The sequence below is a fragment of the Carcharodon carcharias genome, chromosome 26, assembly GCF_017639515.1.
Source record: "Carcharodon carcharias isolate sCarCar2 chromosome 26, sCarCar2.pri, whole genome shotgun sequence".
In the NCBI taxonomy this organism is placed as follows: Eukaryota; Metazoa; Chordata; class Chondrichthyes; order Lamniformes; family Lamnidae; genus Carcharodon; species Carcharodon carcharias.
In genome coordinates this window covers 28584017-28607961 of record NC_054492.1, presented here as the reverse complement: position 1 = coordinate 28607961, position 23945 = coordinate 28584017, and the positions used below count along the sequence as shown (strand labels likewise).

Sequence of the window (23945 nt, the reverse complement as noted above, 5' to 3'; positions counted from 1 at the left end):
TATATGAGGCCTGTCATATGGAATGTAATCTGACCTACATACAATGAGAACACATGCCTCCATTTTGAGCATAACAAATGGCCTCGCCAATAATTTAATTATTAACATTGAAACAAATATTAATTATGATGGCAGCTTGGATTTATAAGTTGTAATTAATATAGGAAAACATCCCACGATGCTGTAGAGACACAAAAGCAGACAAAAAGTGGAGACTGAGCTAAAGAAGGAGATATAAGGAGAGATGACGAAAGGCTTGGTCAAAGACCTTTTAGTGAAGGTCTTAAAGGAGGAGGGGAAGGTGAAGCAGTTTGAGAAAAGGATTCCTCAGAATGCGGCCAGGCAGCTGAAGACAAGGGCCAACAATTGTGGGGAAAAGGAGCGAGACAATAGACAAAAAGGTCAGATTCAGTTAATGGAGAGTGCATGGGGTATGGTGGGGGCAGAGTTGGAGATGAGGCGACAGAGATATGAAGGTATAAGGCCATGAAGGCATTCAGATATGAAAATAAGAAATTAAAATTTAAAACTTTGGTGGATCAGGAGTCAATAACCAGGGTGACGAGTGGGCAAAGTATAATTTGACAATCACCTTTTTGGATGAGCTGAACCTTCTGGAGGTTGGAAAATGGGAGGCCAGCCAGCAGGGCATTGAACAGTCAAGCCTACAGGTGACAAAGGCATGGATGATGGCTTCAGTGATAGATGTACTGAGCAAAAGAAGGTGATGTTACTGATGTGGAAGTAGGCAGTGTTTGCAATGGAGCATTATTTTATATTTATTCTTGGAATATGAGTGTTGCTGACAAGGCCTGTATTTATTGCCCATCCGTTATTGCCATTGAATCACCCTCTTGAACTGCTGCAGTCTATGTTCTATAGGTACCCCCACATCTGTAGTGGCTTGATTCAATTGGGCAATTAAGAGTCAACCATTGCTATGGGTCTCAAGTCATATGTAGGTCAGACCCTGTAAAGATGGCAGATTTCCTCCCCGGAAGGGCATTAATGAGATGGGTTTTCATGACACTCTGGTAGTTTAAAGATCATTATTGATGAGACTAGTATTTTAGTCCTGGTTTATTAATCAAATTTAAATTTTCCCCAGTGCCTGGTGGGATTTGAACTCTTGTCTCCAAACCATGGAGTCCAGTAACATTCCCACTCTGCTACCAGCCTCAGTATAAGAGGAGCATCTGTGTTGGAAACTCAGTTCAACATTGAACAGAGCAGTGAGATTAAAAAGAGTCTGCGTCAGCTTGCCCTTGTGTCCTTTTGAGACGGTGGCTGTTGAGAGGAATGAAGTTGGTGGCAAGGTTATGGAATCGGTGATGATATTGTAGCCTTCACAGTATCAGAGAGGCAGAGGCAGTTGGGTATCAGGAAGCTGACCCTAATATCTTTAGATGGTGTCAATGAGGGCCAGCAAGTAGATAAGGTAAGACAGTGATGCCCTATAGTGGCCTCCCTGGGTTATATTTAGAGATTCCTTACTGTTAAAAATTGCTACCGTAACCTCAATGTTAATGACTGACCAGGCGCTTTCTTGTAAGTATCATAAGAGTAGCTTGCTAGGACGGGCAGGGTAAATGAAACTGACCCTCAGATGTTCTGTTCTTTGAATGAGGCTCATTCACTCATAAAACTACTGCTTGTCTGTCAAAGTTATTTATTTAACTCTGGAAACAGCTGCCAGGGAATTATTGTGTTTAGTTTGCATTGGGATTTCTACCTGTCTAATATTTAAATTCCATTTTTCCCATCGACATCTGTGTTTTAGATTATTGAAGTCATAAATTTAATGAATTTTAATGGCAGCAAAAGAACTCTTGGAACTTAAGCCAGTATCTTACCCTGTGTCCAGCCAATATCTCACCCTAACTCCAGCTGGTATCTCACCCTGTACCCACCCAGTATCCCACCCTACCTCCAGCCGCTATCCCACCCTGCGCCCAGCCACTATCCCACCCTGCACCCACCCAGTATCCCACCCTGCGCCCAGCCGCTAGCCCACCCGCTATCCCACCCTGCACCCACTCAGTATCCCACCCTGCGCCCAGCCGCTATCTCACCCTCCCTTCAGCCTGTATCCCACCCTGCGCCCAGCCAATATCCCACCCTGCACCCAGCCGCTATCCCACTCTGCCTTCAGCCACTATCCCACCCTGCCATCAGCCTGTATCCCACCCAATATCCCACCCTCCGCCCAACCGTTATCCCACCCGGTATCCCACCCTGCCTTCAGCCGCTATCCCACCCTGCGCCCAGCCGCTATCCCACCCTGCGCCCAGCCGCTATCCCACCCTGCCTCCAGCCACTATTCCACCCTGCCTCCAGCCACTATCCCACCCTGCGCCCAGCCGCTATCCCACATTGCGCCCACCCAGTATCTCATCCTGCGCCCAGCCGCTATCCCACATTGCGCCCAGCCGCTATCCCACCCTGCCTCCAGCCACTATCCCACCCTGCGCCCAGCCGCTATCCCACCCTGCCTTCAGCCGCTATTCCACCCTGCGCCCAGCCGCTATTCCACCCTGCCTTCAGCCGCTATTCCACCCTGCGCCCAGCCGCTATCCCACATTGCGCCCAGCCGCTATCCCACCCTGCGCCCAGCCGCTATCCCACCCTGCCTTCAGCCGCTATCCCACCCTGCACCCAGCTGCTATCCCACCCTGCGCCTACCCAGTATCTCACCCTGCGCCCAGCCGCTATCCCACCCTGCCTTCAGCCTGTATCCCACCCTGCGCCTACCCAATATCCCACCCTGCGCCCAGCCGTTATCCCACCCTGCCTTCAGCCTGTATCCCACCCTGCGCCTACCCAATATCCCACCCTGCGCCCAGCCGTTATCCCACCCTGCCTTCAGCCGCTATCCCACCCTGCCTTCAGCCTGTATCCCACCCTGCGCCTACCCAATATCCCACCCTGCGCCCAGCCGTTATCCCACCCTGCCTTCAGCCGCTATCCCACCCTGCCTTCAGCCTGTATCCCACCCTATGCCTACCCAGTATCCCACCCTGCCTCCAGCCACTATCCCACCCTGTCTTCAGCCGCTATCCCACATTGCGCCCACCCAGTATCTCACCCTGAGCCCAGCCGCTATCCCACCCTGCCTTCAGCCTGTATCCCACCCTGCGCCTACCCAATATCCCACCCTGCGCCCAGCCATTATCCCACCCTGCCTCCAGCCACTATCCCACCCAGCACCTACCCAGTATCTCACCCTGCGCCCAGCCACTATCCCACCCTGCCTCCAGCCACTATCCCACCCTGCGCCCAGCTGCTATCCCACATTGCGCCCAGCCGCTATCCCACCCTGCGCCCAGTCGCTATCCCACCCTGCCTTCAGCCGCTATCCCACCCTGCGCCCAGCCGCTATCCCACCCTCCCTTCAGCCGCTATCCCACCCTGCGCCCAGCCGCTATCCCACCCTGCGCCTACCCAGTATCTCACCCTGCGCCCAGCTGCTATCCCACCCTGCCTTCAGCCTGTATCCCACCCTGCGCCTACCCAATATCCCACCCTGCACCCAGCCGTTATACCACCCTGCCTTCAGCCTATATCCCACCCTGCGCCTACCCAATATCCCACCCTGCGCCCAGCCGTTATCCCACCCTGCCTTCAGCCTGTATCCCACCCTGCGCCTACCCAATATCCCACCCTGTGCCCACCCGGTACCCCACTCTGCCTTCAGCCGCTATCCCACCCTGCACCTACCCAATATCCCACCCTGCGCCCAGCCGTTATCCCACCCTGCCTTCAGCCTGTATCCCACCCTGCGCCTACCCAATATCCCACCCTGCGCCCAGCCGTTATCCCACCCTGCCTTCAGCCTGTATCCCACCCTATGCCTACCCAGTATCCCACCCTGCCTTCAGCCACTATCCCACCCTGTCTTCAGCCGCTATCCCACCTTGCGCCCACCCAGTATCTCACCCTGAGCCCAGCCGCTATCCCACCCTGCCTTCAGCCTGTATCCCACCCTGCGCCGACCCAATATCCCACCCTGCGCCCAGCCGTTATCCCACCCTGCCTTCAGCCGCTATCCCACCCTGCCTTCAGCCTATATCCCACCCTACGCCTACCCAATATCCCACCCTGCGCCCACCCGGTACCCCACTCTGCCTTCAGCCACTATCCCACCCTGCACCCACCCAGTATCCCACCCTGCGCTCAGCCGCTATCCCACCCTGCGCCCAGCCGTTATCCCACCCTGTGCCCAGCCGGTATCCCACCCTGCCTCCAGCTGCTATCCCACCCTGCGCCCAGCCTGTATCCCACCCTGCCTTCAGCCGCTATCCCACCCTGTCTTCAGCCGCTATCCCACCCTGCGCTCAGCCGCTATCCCACCCTGCGCCCAGCCGTTATCCCACCCTGCGCCCACCCGGCATCCCACCCTGCACCCAGCAGCTATCCCACCCTGCGCCCACCCAGTATCCCACCCTGCACCCAGCCGCTATCCCACCCTGTGTCAACACCATTTCCCACCCTTCGCCCAGCCGGTATCTCACCCCATGACCAGCTAGTATCTCACCTCAGTGTTTTATGTGCTTCTCCACTCCAGGTTTAAACTTAGCAAGATATGGCTTGCCTCATTCGCATGCTTGCAAATTATTTTTGGGAGTGATTTAGTGCCGGTCATGTAGAAGATGGTGAACACTAATATTGTGCTTCTTACATCCAACAGTTCCATGTGACTCATTTAACATCGGCACCAAGTGGCCAAAAATCATCAGGGGGTCAGCAGATGCACAGTTTGGGTACACAGTGCAACAGCATGAAGCAAATGGACAGAAATGGTAAGAACAAGGAACCCTTACATTGATATCTATGATAAGTTATCAAATGGCATTAAATATACTGTCAGCGAGAAAAGGGAATAGCAAAGATTGGAAGTAAGTGAATGGGTTAAGTGAGTGGGCAAAGACCTGGCAAATGGAGTGTAATGTGGTCAAATGTGAAATTGTCCTTTTTGGCAGGAAGAATAAAAAAATAAGCATTTTATATAAATAGTGAGAGATTGCAGAGATCTGAGATTCAGAGGGATCTGGATGTCCTGGTGCATAAATCACAAAAGGCTAGTATGCAGGTACAGCAAGTAATTATGAAAGCTAATAGAATGTTATCATTTATTGTGAGGGGAATTGAATACAAAAGTATGGAGGTTATGCTTCAGTCATACAGGGCACTGGTGAGACCAGGTATTGTGTGCAGTATTGGACTCCTTATTTAAGGAAAGATGTAAATGCTTTAGAAGCATTTGAGAGAAGGTTTACTAGGCTAACATCAGGAATGGGCGGGTTGTCTTATGAGGAAAGGTTGGACAGGTTAGGCTTGTATCCACTGGAGTTTAGAAGAGTAAGACGCCACTTGAACAAAATCTTTAAGATCCTGAGGAGTATTAACAGAGTGAATGTGGAGAGGATGTTTCCTCTTGTGGGAGAATCTAGAACTAGGGATCACTGTTTAAAAATAAGGTGTCACTCATTTAGGACAGAGATGAGAAGAATTTTTTTCTCTCAGAGGGTCCTGAGTCTTTGGAACCCTCTTCCTCAAAAGGCAGTGGGAACCAGGGCCTTTTAATATTTTTAAGGCAGAGCTAGATAGATTCTTGATTAACAAGGGGGTGAAAGATTATTGGGGGTAGGTGGGAGGTTACAATCAGATCACCCATGATCATATTGAATGTGGAGCAGGCTTGAAGGGCTGAGTGGCCTACTCCTGCTCCTAGTTCGTTTGTTCTTAAGTAGTACCTGGTCTCACCAGTGCCCTGTATGACTGCAGCATAACCTCCATACTTTTGTATTCAATTCCCCTCATAATAAATGGTAACATTCTATTAGCTTTCCTAATTACCTGCTGTACCTGCACACTAACCTTTTGTGATTCATGCACTAGGACATCCAGATCCCTCTGAATCTCAGATCTCTGCAATCTCTCACTATTTATATAAAATGCTTATTTTTTTATTCTTCCTGCAAAATGAACAATTTCACATTTGGCCACATTGGATAAGTTGATGAGTTGTGATTACTAGCTTCTCCTTGGAGAAGTTAGCAATCTGAATTAACGCAAAGGCCTTGCTCTTCAGAATCCTTGGTGGGTTTCACGTCATGTGTATATGCTGCCAGTGATGACTGGCGGAATTGGCAGCTTTTGCTTCTTCCCAGTAGCAAAAAATGTTTGTTCTGTGTCAAAGATACTGTACTCTTCTGTAATACCATCCAAAAACAGCTCTTCTTCGACAAACAGTTGGCAGCTTCTCACAGCACAGTACATAAAGACAATGGGCGCATGGACGGCTAGACACTAGTCACTCAAGCCTGGGTGGATGAGCTGAAAGTTTCCTGTTTCTACTCGTCACTGAAACTACCCACCCCCCACCACCACCGCCCCCCCTCCCCCCTTAACATACAGATTGATAACACAAAACTGCACCAATTTTGTGTTAAATTGGCATCTGCAAAGGGGTGAATCCAGCTTCGAGCCCAGCTTCTAGGGGGTAAAAGGTCAATGTCAAACCCTTAGCGCAACCATTGTCCACTTTCATTGCGCACAAGTGAAAAGCAGCTGATTGGCTTTGAGAAGGATATGGGGATAGGATGGGAAAGGAGAGTTGAGGTAGATGATCATGATCTTATTGAATGGCAGAACAGATTCCAGGAGCTGTATTCCCTCTTGAGCTTTGAAATAGGATCCAATTTCTTTCATTCTTAGGCCACACGAATGTTGAGGGAAATGGAAACATCTCTAGGAGGGGAGCTGTGCTGCTGAGGTTGAGGATAGAGGACCTTATGAGGACAAGGAGGAGGGAACTTTGCAGCACATCTAAACATGTTGGGTAAAGCTTTCAACATTAGCAGAAGCTGTGTAATGGGCGGAACGGGATTGACCATCCCCCCATTTTGCATCCTGCTGACTTTTCCTTTTCACCAAAAACCCACTATAATATCCTTTTATCCCACTACCCCCCAACCCTCCCACTGCCCCACGCCCCCCAGCCTATCTCTAACCTTGAAGTGTGCAGCCTGAAATGTAAAGTGAACAGGCCTCAATACTAAGATAAAAACAAAAAAACTGTGGATGCTGGAAATCCAAAACAAAAACAGAATTACCTGGAAAAACTCAGCAGGTCTGGCAGCATCGGCGGAGAAGAAAAGAGTTGACGTTTTGAGTCCTCATGACCCTTCTGCAGAACTAGGTGAATCTAAGGAAGGGGTGAAATATAAGCTGGTTTAAGGTGTGTGTGTGGGGGGGGGGGGGCGTGGGGAGGGGGTGCGGGTTTGGGTGGGGGGAGAGAAGTGGAGGGGGGTGGTGTGGTTGTAGGGACAAACAAGCAGTGATAGAGCTCAGTGAGCTCAGGCCTCAATACTAACATCGCTCAACCATAATGAACATAAAAAGGTAAATTTCACTCTTTGTTTCGTAAGCCACTCAAGGAAGATCACTCAGAGTTTGAAGGAAAATCTGATTTGAACCCTTGCACTGACCTTTGGTAACAAAGGAGAGGGATGGCCTCTCCTCTCCAGGACTTACGTTGGACCAAAGCAATGGACCAGACTTGCCAATAACTCCTGCCAATGTCAGGCATGTGTTAGCTAATAAACAGCTCCTGATTAACTGCAGAGAGGTTTAGCCAAAATACAGAAGCTGCTTTCTTGGCAGGTGTACTTGACAGAAAAATCCAACGAATTGTGGATTGAGACTAGTTGGCTCAGCAAACCTAATCCTTCCAACAGACCCTGTGCAGTTTTTGTGCTCATGGATTCGACCGCATTTATTTCGACTCTTGAGAGAAGGTGAATAGCTTAAGTTAAATTTTAAAAGCTATTCCTGGCCAACTCCAAGAGTTAGTGGTTCAGTGATTAAGTGTTGGGGTTTCAATTAGAGGGTTGGTCTTTTGAATTCTTCCCCTTATCTACATTTCCTACTTGATTAAATGGGCCTCTCGAACCAGTTGCCAAACTGTAACCAGCATTGCTAGGTAGTCTATAGGGGTAGATTGGCATGAAAAGATTAGCTCCCCTTGCAGCAGTTGTCTTGGTTTGGAGCCAATATAACAGAAATTGACACTCCACAGCTCGTGGGCAAGAATAACTATTACATTTGGTGGGATTAACAGCTCAAAGAAGACCATTGATTGCATAGAATTACATCAGATTTACAGCTCAGGAACAGGCCATGCTGGTGTTTATGCTCCACATGAGCCTCCCATACCCATTTTTTCATGACGTATCATTGTCCTAAATAGTTGACCCATAGCATGGATTAGTTAAATGACTAATATAATTATATCACTGTCTTCAGTTTAATTCATTCAAAACTTTACGGATGGACTACGGAGGGGGAAATTTGAAGAAGGTTCCAAATAACCGAGGAAAGCAAAATACTGCAGATGCTGGAAACATGAAATTAAAAACAGAAAATGCTGAAAAAACTCAGCAGGTCTGACAGCATCTGTGGAGAGAGAAACAGAGTTAACATTTCTAGTCCGTATGACTTTTCCTCGGGATTAATTGATTTATGGTGAATTATCCTTGCTCAGTTGAAAAAACAGACTAATGTTATAAGGTGCACCTCAAGCATATATGGAACTCAACAGGTTTTACACCAACAACAATAAAAACTGTTGTTTATATAGCACATAACAAAATGCCCAAATGTGCTTCATATGAGTGTTATTAAAACAAAATTTGACACCAATCCTCAAGATATTTGAGGACAAGTAACCAAAATCTTGGTCAAAGATACAGGTTTTAAATAGCATCTGAGAAGAGGAAAGAGAGTTAGAGAGGCGGAGAGGATGAGGGAGGGAATTCCATAGTTTAGCTGAAAAGCATGGTTACCAATGATGGAACGATGAAAATCAAGGATGTGCAAGAGGTCAGAATTGGAGGGGTGCAGAGATCTTGCATGGTTGTAGGACTGGAGGAAGTTAAAGAGACAAAGAAGCCCCAGAGGGACTGGTAAACAAGGGTGAGAATTTTAAAATCAGATACTAAAATGTCCCAAGATGCATAAGTCTGAAGCATTCAATTTTTTCAACGTAGAAAGAGGAAGTCCGGTGATGGGTGCACAAGGAGATGGGTTTCTCTAAAGGCAAAGAGAGAGAAGCAAAGTTAGTTGGTATTGGTCAGTTCAGTGTTCCCTGATCACCAGAAAGGAAGCCTTGTGGACCTTAAATCTTTCAGTTTAAATGTGATGTTACTGAGATTTACATTCATGCAGTACAGCCATTAATTTACTGGTCAATTTTTTTTAACTTGAAATGATACACCTGCTGCTTGGATAGGATGATGTGTGGAGCCAAATTCTTTCCCAAGTGCTTGGGCTTTGATGAGGAACACAGTCCTTCTGCTTTGGTACTTTACAGGTTTCTGGCCATAATCTGAACTGTATCGTCCCTAAACACAGTCGACTGTCTGGTTTTAAATGCAAATCACTGAAAGGAAACCCGAGTTGGGGACTGTCCAATAAAACAAAAAAAGACATCTGTTGCCACACTGAGCCTGAATTCATAGCATTGAAATGCTTGCCTCCCTGTTCAACAGGCAAAAATTTAGCTGCATCAGTTTGTTTTAAAAACAAAATTATTGAGGCAAATCTTTGAGGGGCCAGTGCTCATAATGCAGCTTGGAAAAGAGGAATATATATTTCTTATCACTCCTCAGAGTGCTTCAGAAGCCATGGCCCAAGAATCAAATGTGAATATTTAAGAATAATCTGTTTCTTTTGGAAGATATTTAAAATACAGAAAGAGAATTTTGCATGAATACTGTTCTGGACGGTAGTTAATCTTTGGCTAATGCACCTTCTGGAGAGAAGAATGTCCCTTAAAACCAAGGGTGAGTACCAAAACCGACCTGAGGGCTCACCCCCTGCCCTGTGAAACAGAGCTAGCTTGTTATCAATACTCAGCTCCACCTTGCTACTTAAGAAATTTTACTTGGCATCATGATCCTGAATTTTATTACTTGCACCGCCAAGCAGGGTTGACTATAGGTTTTGACTTTGCCAAGGTCCTCATTTCAGACCCAAGCTGTTTACTCCCTGCAATCGCTGTGGCTAATGGCTTTTATTGCTCATGAGTTATTTCACATTCCAACATCAGTGCAAAGGATATCACATAGATAATCACTGATATTTATTAATTTGTTTTTACTAACCATCACTGTTTCACATCACAATTAAAAGAAGCTGTAACATCATGGCTTCCCAATTAGCAATCGGCAAGTAACAGCATTTTTAGACCACAAGGAGGAACATCTTGATGGAAGATCACTAAGGAGGAAACACGATTTATTGGGGTAAGTGGAGGAGGGGGTGGTTGGTGGGGAGTATGGGTTGGAGGATCTGACAGTATGATTACAGAGAAAGGTTTTTTTTAACAAGGCTTTTGAACGAAGGTAACAAAGTGAAATAATTCTGGAGCATATTTCCAAGGCGCAGAGATATAGTGATTGAAACTGTAGTGAAGGGGTGGGAGATAAAGAAAGACAGAAACAACTTGCAGTTACGTAGCGCCTTCCACAACCTCAGGACGTCCCAAAGAGCTTTACAGACAATGAAGTACTTTTGAAATGTGGTCACTGTTGTAATGTAGAAAACATGGCAGACAATTTGTGCACAGCAAGCTCCCACAAACAGCAATGTGATAATGACCAGATTATCTGTTCTAATTATGTTGGCTGAGGGATAAATATTGGACAGCTCATTTGGTAGATTGTGCTTTTGTTCTTTCAATAGTTTTATGGGATCTTTTCCATGTACCTAAGAGGAAACACAGGGCCTCAGTTTAACATTTCATCTGACAGACAGAATTCTTGACAGTGCAGAACTCCCTCAGTACTGTGCTGAAGTGCCAGAGCAACTCTGGAATTGGACTCAAATCCACAACCTTCTGACACAGAGAGTGTTACCAACTGAGCTATTGCTGACAAATGTTAATCCAGTGTCAGAGAGAGGGAGAGGACTAGGGACATACAGCCACAGGAAATCTCTTGGCAGAAACATATAGAAAAAAAACTGCTGCAATAAATACATGAGGAACTAATAACATTTGATGCCTGAAAGTAGACAATACACTTTTATTTTACTCTCATTCCACTAAATGCCAAAAGCACATCTCTTCAGGTCAAATTCCACATAATTAATGTTATTATTCACTCTACTCTCTGCTATTGTTTCTTTCTGACTTGGAGAATTCAACGTTTATTTACTTGTGGTTCAAGAAGTGGCTCACCACCGCCTTCTCAAGGTTAACTAGGAATAGGCAATAAATGCCGGCAATGCTCACATACCAAGTCAATAAATTATATAAAAACTTAAGTCAATTGTGTTATTATGACAGTTTTATTCATGCGTAGGTTTGATTGGTGCTCCATTAAGTGCAGTTCCTGTGCAATGCCTGCTCAATAACATGAGTTGCAATTACTTAATATACCAAGGGTGTAGATTATGACTTTGTTAGATAATATAAAATGCGTGATAGTGAGTTGCAAACTCATTTTGCATCTCTCTGATTTTTACTTCTGCGGATACCAACATGGAAACTCCTATTGAATGTAACATTGAAAGCAGCATGCAAAAAGAAAGTAAAGATATGTAGCACCTTGTCATGTCTCTCAGTAACACCTTCATCTGGAATCAGTTGTATTATGCAGCAATGTTGACACACGGTTGCCATTTTTCACACAGCAAGATCCCACAAAGAGCAATGAGATTAATTCATGGTTAATGCATTTTGGAGGGTGTTTGTTGAAGAAATAATGCTGACCAGGACACTGCTCTTGTCCAAATGTGATCATGGTATCTCCTGACCACCAGAATCACCAGGCACAGGCAAAACAGTCTTTGGTTTAACATCTCATATGAAGGATGGCACCAGCTTGCCAACACAACACTCCCTCAGTACTGCACTGAAGGACAAGCAGAGATGGAATTAAATTAAACTTGGGTGATGAATTCAAGTCTTCAAACAGATTGGGATTAGGTCAATGACTATTTTTGGCAAGAAGGTTGGCTTGAAAAGATGGGCATGGCACAATAGTCTGGCAGTGCCCATCATAACCCTGCCATTGGTGTATTGTGGAAATACATTGAGCATCTGTTGCCTTTACTATATTTATTGATACTGCTTTCTCATTTCCATTTCATAACAATACTGACCCAAGGTATCTCACGGTCAAGACAGAAAATAATCAATACTTTCTTTTCCGTGTGTTAAAATAGGACTCAAAAGCCTGGTAATTACAACTGAAACACTTTCCTATTAAACAGAAGTTTTCAAAGAAAATGAAAAGTACATGTTTCTTTAATGCCTCATACTTTTTTTTCTCACATTAGTGTCCAGGAGGTTAATCTTTAATCCCTGGAGACCCCATGACAATTCCTAGTCCCAAAGCACAGCTTAGATTTAGAAGACTTCCTGCATCTAGAGAGGCATGAGGCAAACAAAGCACGTGCTTACACCTGCTTACCATCACTTGTTTTTCTTGGAGCTGGTTGCTAGGCTGGAGCTATACCTTGAGGGACAACACTCTACATCAAGCATGGCTGACCAGGAGTCTCTTCCACTCACCTTAGGCATGCTAGAAGGATTTGGAGGTTGACAATCAACCTGTTTGGCCGTGTTATGAATGCATCTTCCACGGCCATCAAGCCCTAGAGTGAGACTCAAACCTGAGCCTCCTGACGCAGAGGTGGAGATGCTATCCACTGCACCACAAGATCTCCCCAAAGCATTTCACAAACAATGAAATATTTTCTGAAGCACAGGCTAGAATCTTCCTGTCTGGAGTCTAGGTTCGCAGGCGCAGAAGTGAGATTTCTGCTGGGTGGGTGGGAGTTGCCCATGTGTGATCATTACATAAGCATTCGTTCGGAGCTCTCTAATCCTCACTGTGGGGGCAGTCAGGAAATCACCATCCCCGCCGTTACCTTATGGGGGTCAAAGGTCCGGGCACCATATTTAAAGGGCACTCGAGCAGCCTGCACTATCCCTTCCACCTTTGCCCCGTCACTGCTCCACCCTTCCCCACTAACCCTTCCTCCCTTCCTTGATCACCCTGCACGCACCTTGCACTGCAGCCACCCGCTCTCAAGCAGGGGCTGGCATTTACAGTCTCTCCCCAAAGAGGACAATGCAGCAGCAACTCACCGTCAGTCATGGAGGAAATCTACCTCGCCAGGTGACACTATGCACAGCGTGAAAGTGAACATTCTAAATTCTCGCTGGCAGGGAGCTTAATTTGGAGGCAGAACTTAATTCTGGCAAGTTGGCATTTTAAAGAGCGTGCATGACATGCTAATGCATGCAAAAGAGCTCTCGACATTGTTTGTCGGCAACCTTGACCCGCCTTTAACCCGCCTATAAAGTCTCAAGAACGTAATTGCTAAAGGAACTGATTTTTCCCCTCACGCCAAATTAAGCTCCCCCACTCGCCAAGCTTCCCGCTGCTGGTGGGACTGGGAGACTCCACCCACAGTCGCTGTTATGTAAGGGAAAATCCCACACACACAATTTGCACAGCAAGGAGAAATTGGATGCGTGACTAGTTGATCCGTTTTGGCAGAGTTATTTGAGCAGGACCCGGGGAAAATTTTCTGCTCTTTTTCAAATCAAGCAAATGATCCAACTGAACTGGCAGGTCTCATTCAAAATACAGCACATCCAACACTGCAGCAGTCCCTCAGTACTGCACTGGACTATCAGTTTAGATTTTGTGTTCAAGTCAAACATTTGAACCTACAACCTTCTGCCTCAGAGGCGAGAACATGGTACAGCTAACACCAATGTGTAATAGTTTTGTCTGAAATTCCTTCATCCATATTTTAAATGTACATCACCCTAATTTAAAATCATTGTTAAGATAAGATGCAAAGAAATTGCAACCGAACATGTGAATATAATATACTCATATATACTAATGTCACCCTGTAAATTCAAGATCACTATAACATGGCCTTTGCTTTTCTGTTCCTTTTAATTTTTTTATTCATTCATGGGATGTGGGCGTCACTGGCTGGGTCAGCATTTATTGTCCATCCCTAGTTACTCTTGATAAAGGTGGTGGTGAGCTGCCTTCTTGAACCACTGCAGTCCATGTGGTGTAGGTACACCCACAGTGCTGTTAGGAAGGGAATTCCAGGATTTTGACCCAGCGCCAGTAAAGGATCAGTGATATATTTCCAAGTCAGGATGGTGAGTGACTTGGAGGGGGATTTCCAGGTGGTGGTGTTCCCATCTATCTGCTGCCCTTGTCCTTCTAGATGGTGGTGGTCATGGGTTTGGAAGGTGCTGTTGAAGGACCCATGGTGAATTCCTGCAGTGCATCTTGTAGATGGTACACACTGCTGCTACTGTGCGTCGGTGGTGGAGGGAGTAAATGTTTGTGGATGTGGTGTCAATCAAGCAGGCTGCTTTGTCCTGGATGGTGTCAAGCTTCTCGAATGTTGTTGGAGCTGCAATCATCCAGGCAAGTGGAGAGTATTCCATCACACTCCTGACTTGTGCCTTGTAGATGGTGGACAGGCTTTGGGGAGTCAGGAGGTGAGTTACTCATCGCACGATTCCTAGCCTCTAATCTACTCTTGTAGCCACAGTATTATTATTGCTAGTCCAGTTCAGTTTCTAGTCAATGGCAACCCCAGGATGTTGATAGTGGGGGATTCAGCAATGGTAATGCCATTGCACATCAAGGGGCGATAGTTAGATTCTCTCTTGTTGGGGATGGTCATTGCCTGACACTTGTGTGGTGCAAATGTTACTTGCCACTTGTCAGCCCAAGCCTGGATATTGTCCAGGTCTTGCTGCATTTGGACAGCAAATTTATGAAACAATATTCACCAGATGTTTGCTTTTCCCATTTATTTGTAAACAGAGAGCATGACAACATGAAATGATGTTAAAAGGCATTGCTGCCTGCCAGGCTTTGGCAACATCACAGCAAGAATGCTCTCTGTTCTATTCCAAGAAAAACTTAATTCTCACAGTGGATTCATTGTAGTATCTTTTCTTATGAATCAACTTATTGTGGCATCTGTTAACTTGACCTGCCTCTTAGATGAGTTTGTAAAGCAAGGTCATGTTCAACTGGGTGTTAAAGGGCCAATGGCACTATTTGAAGAAGAACAGGAAACTCTCCTGCCTGAACATCCAATGTTCCTTTCCCAACCAAAACAGATTATCTGGCCATTCACCTCTGGAATCTTGCTGTGCACAAATTGGCTGCTGAATTTGTTGGCATCACAACAGTGACTGGCACCTCAAAAAATTCATCTGGTTGTTTGTAAAGTGCTAAGTCCTGAGGATGAGGATTGTAGCACACTCGACCTCTCCCTCCAGCAGCACCGCCGTACCCTTTTTCAAAGCTGCGCGTGCCCCCAGTTTCATTTTATTCTTCGTCTCATCCGACACCTCAACAAGAAACTTTTTCTCTTTCTCTCAAGTGCTAAGGAACGCAAGCTCCAACAACTCATCGACACCAACACCCATCTAGGACCCTCCACCCCTGCCTGTCCCTCCGTCCCCACCCCATCTTCCAATCCCAGCCCCAGCCGTGTATTCACTATACCCCCTGACCTTCCCCTCTCCGATGCTGAACGTTCAGTGCTCAGCAAAGGACTTAGTTTCATACCCTTACGCCCTCACCTCAATGAATTTAGGGCTTGGCATGATGCTGAACTCTTCTTCTGCCGTCTTCGTCTCCAGGCTCACTTCTTTGGGCAGGAGTGCTCTCCCCGTTCAATGGATCCTTTCACCCACCTCCAATATTTTCCCTCCACCTGGACCCCTCCCCCTACCTTCTCTTGATCTTTTCATTGAGAACTGTCGGCGTGACATTAGTCGTCTCAATTTCTCTGCTCCTCTCACCCATTCTAATCTCTCTCTCTCTGAACTTACTGCACTCCATTCTCTCAGGTCCAACCCTGACATTATCATCAAACCCACTGACAAGGGTGGTGCTGTTGCTGTTTGGCGCACTGACCTCTACCTCACGGAGGCTGAGCGTCAACTCGCAGACACATCCTCCTACCTCTCCCTGGACCATGACCCCACCACTGAACATCAAGCCATTGTTTCCAGGACTGTCACTGACCTCATCTCCTCTGGAGATCTTCCTCCCACAGCTTCCAACCTGATAGTCGCCCAACCTCGGACGGCCCGCTTCTACCTCCTACCCAAAATCCACAAACAGAACTGTCCCGGTAGACCGATCGTCTCAGCTTGCTCCTGCCCCACAGAACTCATTTCTCGTTATCTTGACTCCCTTCTCTCTCACCTTGTCCAGTCCCTTCCCACCTACATCTGTGATTCCTCTGACACCTTACGTCACATCAACAATTTCCAGTTCCCTGGCCCCAACCGCTTCCTCTTCACCATAGACGTCCAATCCCTCTATACCTCCATCCCCCACCAGGATGGTCTGAGGGCCCTTAGCTTCTTCCTTGAACAGAGGCCCAAACAATCCCCATCCACCACTACTCTCCTCCGTCTGGCTGAACTTGTTCTCACACTGAACAATTTCTCCTTCAACTCCCCTCACTTCCTCCAAATAAAAGGTGTGGCTATGGGTACCCGCATGGGCCCCAGCTATGCCTGTCTCTTTATGGGGTATGTGGAACATTCCTTGTTCCAGTCCTACTCCAGCCCCCTTCCACAACTCTTTCTCCGGTACATCGATGATTACTTTGGTGCTGCTTCATGCTCTCGTCGGGACTTGGAAAAATTTATTAATTTTGCTTCCAATCTCCATCCCTCCATCATTTTCACATGGTCCATCTCTGACACTTCCCTTCCCTTCCTTGACCTCTCTGTCTCAATCTCTGGTGATACACTGTCCACCAATATCCATTACAAACCTGCCAACTCCCACAGCTACCTCGACTACAGCTCCTCACACCCCACTTCCCGTAAGGACTCCATCCCATTCTCTCAGTTCCTTCGCCTCCATCGCATCTGTTCCGATGTTGCTACCTTCAAAAACAGTTCCTCTGACATGTCCTCATTCTTCCTTAACCTAGGTTTTCCACCCACGGTCGTTGACAGGGCCCTCAACCGTGTCCGGCCCATCTCCCGCGCATCCGCCCTCATGCCTTCTCCTCCCTCCCAGAAACATGATAGGGTCCCCCTTGTCCTCACTTATCACCCCACCAGCCTCCACATTCAAAGGATCATCCTCCGCCATTTCCGCCAACTCCAGCATGATGCCACCACCAAACACATCTTCCCTTCACCCCTCCCTATCGGCATTCCGTAGGGATCGTTCCCTCCGGGACACCCTGGTCCACTCCTCCATCACCCTCTACTCCTCAACCCCCACCTATGGCACCACCCCATGCCCACGTGAAAGATGTAACACCTGCCCCTTCACTTCCTCTCTCCTCACCGTCCAAGGGCCCAAACACTCCTTTCAAGTGAAGCAGCATTTCACTTGCATTTCCCCCAACTTAGTCTACTGCATTCGTTGCTCCCAATGTGGTCTCCTCTACATTGGAGAGACCAAACGTAAACTGGGCGACCGCTTTTCAGAACACCTGCAGTCTGTCCGCAAGAATGACCAAACCTCCCTGTCGCTTGCCATTTTAACACTCCACCCTGCTCTCTTGCCCACATGTCTCTCCTTGGCTTGCTGCATTGTTCCAGTGAAGCCCAACGCAAACTGGAGGAACAGCACCTCATCTTCCGACTAGGCACTTTACAGCCTTCCGGACTGAATATTGAATTCAACAACTTTAGGTCTTGAGCTCCCTCCTCCATCCACACCCCCTTTCTGTTTCTTCCCCCTTCCTTTTGTTTTTTCCAATAAATTATATAGATTTTTCTTTTCCCACCTATTTCCATTATTTTTAAATATTTTAAAATCTTTTATGCTCCCCCCACCCCCACTAGAGCTATACATTGAGTGCCCTACCATCCATTCTTAATTAGCACATTCATTAGATAATATCACTAACTAAAACACCTATGTGTTCCTTTGTTCTGTTGTCTGTGACATCTTTTGATGATCTGTTTCTATCACTGCTTGTTTGTCCCTACACTTCTCTCCACTTCTCTCCCCCAATACAACCCCACCCCTGCCCCACACACACCTTAAACCAGCTTATATTTCACCCCTTTCTTGGATTCACTCAAGTTCTGTTGAAGGGTCATGAGGACTCGAAACGTCAACTCTTTTCTTCTCCGCCGACGCTGCCAGACCTGCTGAGTTTTTCCAGGTAATTCTGTTTTTGTATTGTAATAGAAGGGTCTGGTACAAAAAAGGGTTATTGTGGGACTGAATACAGTACCGTCCACACAGTGACATAAGAAGACACTTGATCCAGAGCCAGGGTCAGTCTGGAGATGGGCACAGTTGGGTTAAGACCTAGGATGGGGTCAGCTCCATACTTGTACCTTCTACTGTAAATATGTACATAGTTATGAGTTGTTAATAAAGACTTGCCATTGACATACTCCAGACTAGAAGTGTACTACATGGTGTCCGAAGCGGGATTCTTCAAGGATGAAGGGGAGCACTGTGGAAAAATCACTGTTGTCCTGGCTCCAAAACAATAACGTTCCCCTCTTTTAAGTTATCCCAATAAGGACAAAATACTTTTAAATACTGATTCATTCACCATATTCTGTTTGAGCTCGCTAAAAGGTTTGAAAAGCAAAGTGAGGATTCCTCATTAGAGGTTAACCAGTAGAAAGGTGATGAGTAGTGATTGGCGAAATGGGACTACCGTTAGAATTTTTGCCTCCTAAGCTCTTTCCAAGACTCCATCATTAGGCTGAAGTACGTTGTCTGAGATCGATGCCAAAATTCAATTAAAAGCTCAGGTTTACTTTTAAAGCAGATTGTTATTGTTTTAAATGAAGACTGACAAACACCACAATGCAACTTAATCCCCAGATACACCCCCATAACAGAACTGGACCCATAGCCTGGAAGCTGCAAGACAATGTGATCTCAATGGAATTCAGTCAGTTAACTTGAGATTTATTTTTTTTTGCTTCTCTTCTCGCTTGAGATTTTCGAATTGTGAATCGTAATTTTTTTCAAAGCCACTTAATTCTGACCTTGAAAGTGATTCTTTTTGTATTTTTTCTGTTTGCTTTCTCAAGCTAAACAAAATGCAAAACACTTTTCTCCTTGGCAGCACCGGCGTTCCCTCTGGGAATACACTGAAGAGCCCATTTCCGATTGTCTGCTAAGATCGCCTCGCATTGCTGAGCAGTGGGATGAAAGAATGTAGCTTCTTTCCCAATCAGTCACTTTGTTCCTGAGAAACGCAAACAAATCTCATTCTGGCCGAAAAAACAAAATTAAAGTTCAGATCGTTATCATTTCCAATATGTTAATTCAATCCAGTGAATTTAACTTCAACTCCCAAAGGAATAGTAACTGTTGACAAGAATATGAGGACTCCTGATGCCCCAATTGCTGCCTCACTTATGAAGCCAGGTTGATGTGAAGTGCCTAGATTGTCCCAGGCCTGTGCTGATCTCCGCTGGGGCAGTTGGTAACGCTGCAGAAGGCCTAATAACCCCGCACTGTCCTATGGACAATGCACTAGGTTCAGTGTGATGCTCCCACTGTTAAATAGCCAGCCCTGTCAAAGCTCACACTTGAAGAATAGCTTCTCAAATCCAAGGGTCTCTGCCTGGAATGTGTACGATGCATGCTGAAGCTGGATGGTTATCATCAAATCTGTCACCATCACTTGGAACAATTTCATCTCTCCTATTCTACAGCCAAATTATTTCATTGTTCTTGGATCATCTTGAAAGGAACGATTGCACCAAATTCCTCCTTTTTGCAACAAACGGCCACCTCTAGACTTCCTCGCCTGCCTACTCATCCTTGCCAGATGTGATGTACCCATTGATTTCTTTCACTTCAAGACTGAAACTATTCCTTTAGCTGTCTCCATCTCCTCCAACCCATCAGCTATGTCTATCTAATCCAGCTCACCTCCTATTACAGCTCCAATCTCTCAACATGGCACAGCATCTCACCCCCTGCACTCCCCTCATCTCCTCCACAGCCCCTTATTTCCTCCATGAGACTCACCACCTGCTCTCTGAATCTTCTTCCAATTCAGCTTCCAATGATTCAGCCACCTGCCCTTGTGCAATCCTAATGACATTGCTAACTGGCAGGCTCTGCTCCTGCCAAAGCACTGATTGTTGTCATTCGCTATGGTGACAGGCTGCAACAATAAGAACTGACTCTGGCAAAAATCTGATATCAGACAAACCATTATACTTCATTGACTGTAAAACTCTTTGTGATGTCCCAAGATTGTGAAGGGTGCAATTTAAATGTCTTTCTTTCTAACTGTTACTCTCCTCATCCAACTCCACCCTGCTGTACAGCCTTCCCTTCCTTCAACCATCTTAGCCCTATACTCTGGAATTCTCTCCTTAAATCCTGCCCCTCCCCATATCTCTCCCAACTTTCAGCAACGTCCTTAAGAGCTACGTCTTCTACCCAGTTTTCAGTCACCTCACATCAGCTTTCAATCTCCTCCTGCCCAGATCCTACTCCAGCTGTGAAGCATTTTGGAACTTTTGCATTGTATAAATGTAAGGTGTAGTTGTTGAACAGGTGGTGGCAAGCATGGTCATTGCCAAGTTTCTGGAATTTTGCCTTGAGTTTAACATCAAAGGCTGCTCCAATGAATGTGCACCCACTCCCTACAACCAGGAGTGTGTTTCACTTGGTAACTATCATAAGTTCAGGGGCCAATTAGAAACCCTTGTTGCTGTATTTCAAATGATTGGATAACCGTGCTGAAATGTGCACTGTTTACTTTCTTTTTACATCCTTTTTAGTTCACTTAATTAATTCCACTTCTGCACAGTTCAAAGTTGGGATGTAACTTTGAGCGTCCGACTTGGCAGCCCAAAGCTCCAGCACTGTGGATACCAGGATTTCCCAAATCATAGCTTTCATTAAGCCTGATTCATATGGCACTTGTGACCCTCCAGCAGTACTTAGTGAATTCTGGCGTGTACTGATGCTCCAACATCTCGACACTCGCACAGTGAATGCAAAAACTCCTAATCTTCCTCTTGCAGTTTTCACTGTATAGAATGTAGCCAGGTACTTCTGGCTGTTGTAGAAACTGGCTGCTTTTTGTAAAGCGCTTTATCATTTGAGGCTACTGAAGGAATAGTTTAACCAGCTGTACAGCTGGTTTGCCAATTGGCTAATCAACAAGCATAATTGTTTGTATTCTTGCCATTTTTTAAACCCAATACATATTGCCCACTATCTCTTTACCATCCTGTCTCTCACACGTTTGCACTTATGGTACAGATTGAGACTCTGACCTGTCACATACATGCACCACTTCTCACCTTGGGCTCCCTCGCCTGCAACATTGATGGGACTGTGGGTAGCATGTGTATCAGATTTGGCACGTATTCTGTGGCCTGATTTGAAACAGCTGAGAGTGTAATCTGGACACAGGTCCAGAACACACACCAACTTACCATCTATTAGAAGGACTTACATTTATATAGCGCCTTTTATGACCTCAGAATGTCCCAAAGAGCTCCACAGGGAAGTAGGTACTTTTGAATTGTAGTCACTGCTAAAATATAGGAAATAAATATGTAGTAACATGTGTACCTTGGAATAGTTCAAATATCAAAAGCTGATCCATATGTGGCTACGTTAAGTAGCAGTAAAAATCCTTTCCGTAAAATCAATTGCTAAAACACAAATAACTGTACAAAATTGAAATACTGCTAGAAATCTGAACTAAGAACAGAAAATGCTGGAAATACTCAACAGGCCAGGCAGAATCTGTGAGGAGAAACAGAGTTAACATTTCAGGTCAATGATGATGCAAATAACTGTGGTCATTCTCGATCACAGGTTATAAAGAAGTGAACCAGGTGTAATTTTTTTTTATTCTTTCACAGGGTGTGGGCATCACTTGCTAGACCAGCATTTATTTCCCCTAATTAAATGCCCTTGAGAAGGAGGCGGTGAACCACCTTCTTGAACCACTGCAGCCCACAGTGCTGCTAATGTAGTACCTGGTACCAGGCAAACCAATATTCTACTGCAGTACGAGACAGCTATCTCTTCAACTCCTGCTGCAATGCACATCACAGTGAGCATCTAGCTGGGCTGTGAGTGTGTAAGTGAGTCCATGACTGTTGTTAATGGGATTGGAAAAGAGGAAAGGACTTTAACCATGTTGTGCCTTTCATGTCCTCAAAGTTAACCCAAGTCTTTGACAGCCAATCAATTACTTTTGAAATCTAGTTAATGTTGTTAGACAGATTAATGTAGCAACTAATTTACACACTGCAGTGATTCCACAAACAGCAGTGAAATGATTGACTGGTTAATCTGATTTATTTTTTGGTGGTGTTGCTTGAAGGGGAGATGTTGGCCAGGACTTGAGAAGAACTGAAGAAGATTTATATTCGACTCGAAACATTAGCTCTGTTTCTCTCTACACAGATGCTGAGTGTTTGCAGCACTTTCTGCTTTTATTTCAGATTCCCAGCATCCACAGAATATTGTCTGTATTTTACTTCCCTGTTCCCCTTGGATCCATCTGATCAGACAGACTGGACCTCAGTTTAATGTCAGATTGGGCATTAAGGTTTGGGAGATGCGATTGTGTACTAGGCCCGAGAGTAGAGCAATCTGTTATGGAGACAATCCACTGCTGTCCAGGCCAGAGAAAAACCACATTATGAACAGTTCTGGGAATGGCTAATGATGTTTGCAATATGTTTGTTACAAAATTAGTTTTGAGCTCTGCAATTGTCCTGCAACTTCAAAAGAAAGAGCATATGTTATCATTACTTGTAAACAGTCTCTGTGGGACTTTTAATGAGACTGAATACATGGATTATTTTAATATGGAGCAAAATTTAAGAGAAGGACTAGCATTTCTATAGTGCCTACTTAGATCTCTCAGGAAAAAGCTCGAAGTTTATCGTGTAAGGGGGGATTCTGGAGTCCCTATAGATTTGTAGCCCTTTGCCGTATGCTGTCTGTAAATGCAGAGCGTGTGCAGGATTGCAGATTCACTTCTGTAATGAATTAAGCCGAAGTGAAGGGACAGTTTTTATGTGGGCAAACATTTCAGCCATTTTGCTTGTCATTATCCTACAAACGGTAATCAGGAAAGCAACCAACTAATCTGTTTTTACAGATACTGGTTGAGGGGGGGGTGGGGGGGGGGTGGTTGTTGGTTGGGACACTGGGGAACAATCCCTCTGCCCCTTCACCTGGGGCAGAATTCTCTGCTTGACGTGTGGGGGAGGGGAGGGAGGGGTGCGGGCCCCACACATCAGCGTGTAAAATGACGCATGGTGACTTTGGCGAGCGCCCCAATGTCACCACTCACCATCACGATATTTCGTTGGGCGGCCGCGTGATGGAGTTCGAGGCACGCCCGCCATTAATTTACGGGCTAGTTAAGGCCATTAATTCATCAATCGACGGTGATTTTCAGGCGCCCGTGCGATCTTCGGGTCAACGCACGGGCGCAACGGGCAGGCAGGTAAGTGACTCTTTAATAAAACTCATCCGCAGGCGGGATAAGAGGGCTCAGTGTCAACCTGGTCTGTGAAGTATTTATTGCAGAAAGTGTTTTAAACTTGCCTGTGTGATCTGTAGCAGTTCAGAATGAATTCCAGCAGCTTCCTGTGCACTTTGAACAAACCTTCAGCTCAGCACTCTGCAGTCAGGAATCTTTATCGGGCCTGCAGCTTTCCGGAGGCCTCCCTTTATCCTGGGTTGGGTTCTGACATCTCCACTGGAGGCACCTCCTCTGAGGAGGAAGGGAGGGATAGAATAAGGAGGAGGCACAATCAGCCTCCAGGGGAGCCATCTTTGGGAGGCCAGGCGCAGGCACAAGGAGGGCAGGGCCAAGAGGTTGTCCAAGGTGGAAGGAGCCGCGGAAGATGCCACTATCCTGCT

At 46.0% G+C, this 23945-nt stretch overlaps 1 protein-coding gene across 1 annotated transcript in view; it reads left to right on the top strand.

Moving 5' to 3' along the window:
• The first annotated feature begins 244 nt into the window (after positions 1-244).
• itga11a (integrin, alpha 11a) overlaps positions 245-23945 on the top strand; it is a 119969-nt gene continuing 96268 nt past the window's right edge. The window contains exons 1-2 of the mRNA XM_041174901.1: positions 245-401; positions 4688-4799. Coding sequence (XP_041030835.1) covers positions 245-401; positions 4688-4799 — 269 coding nt within the window. The remainder of the gene's footprint in view (positions 402-4687; positions 4800-23945) is intronic.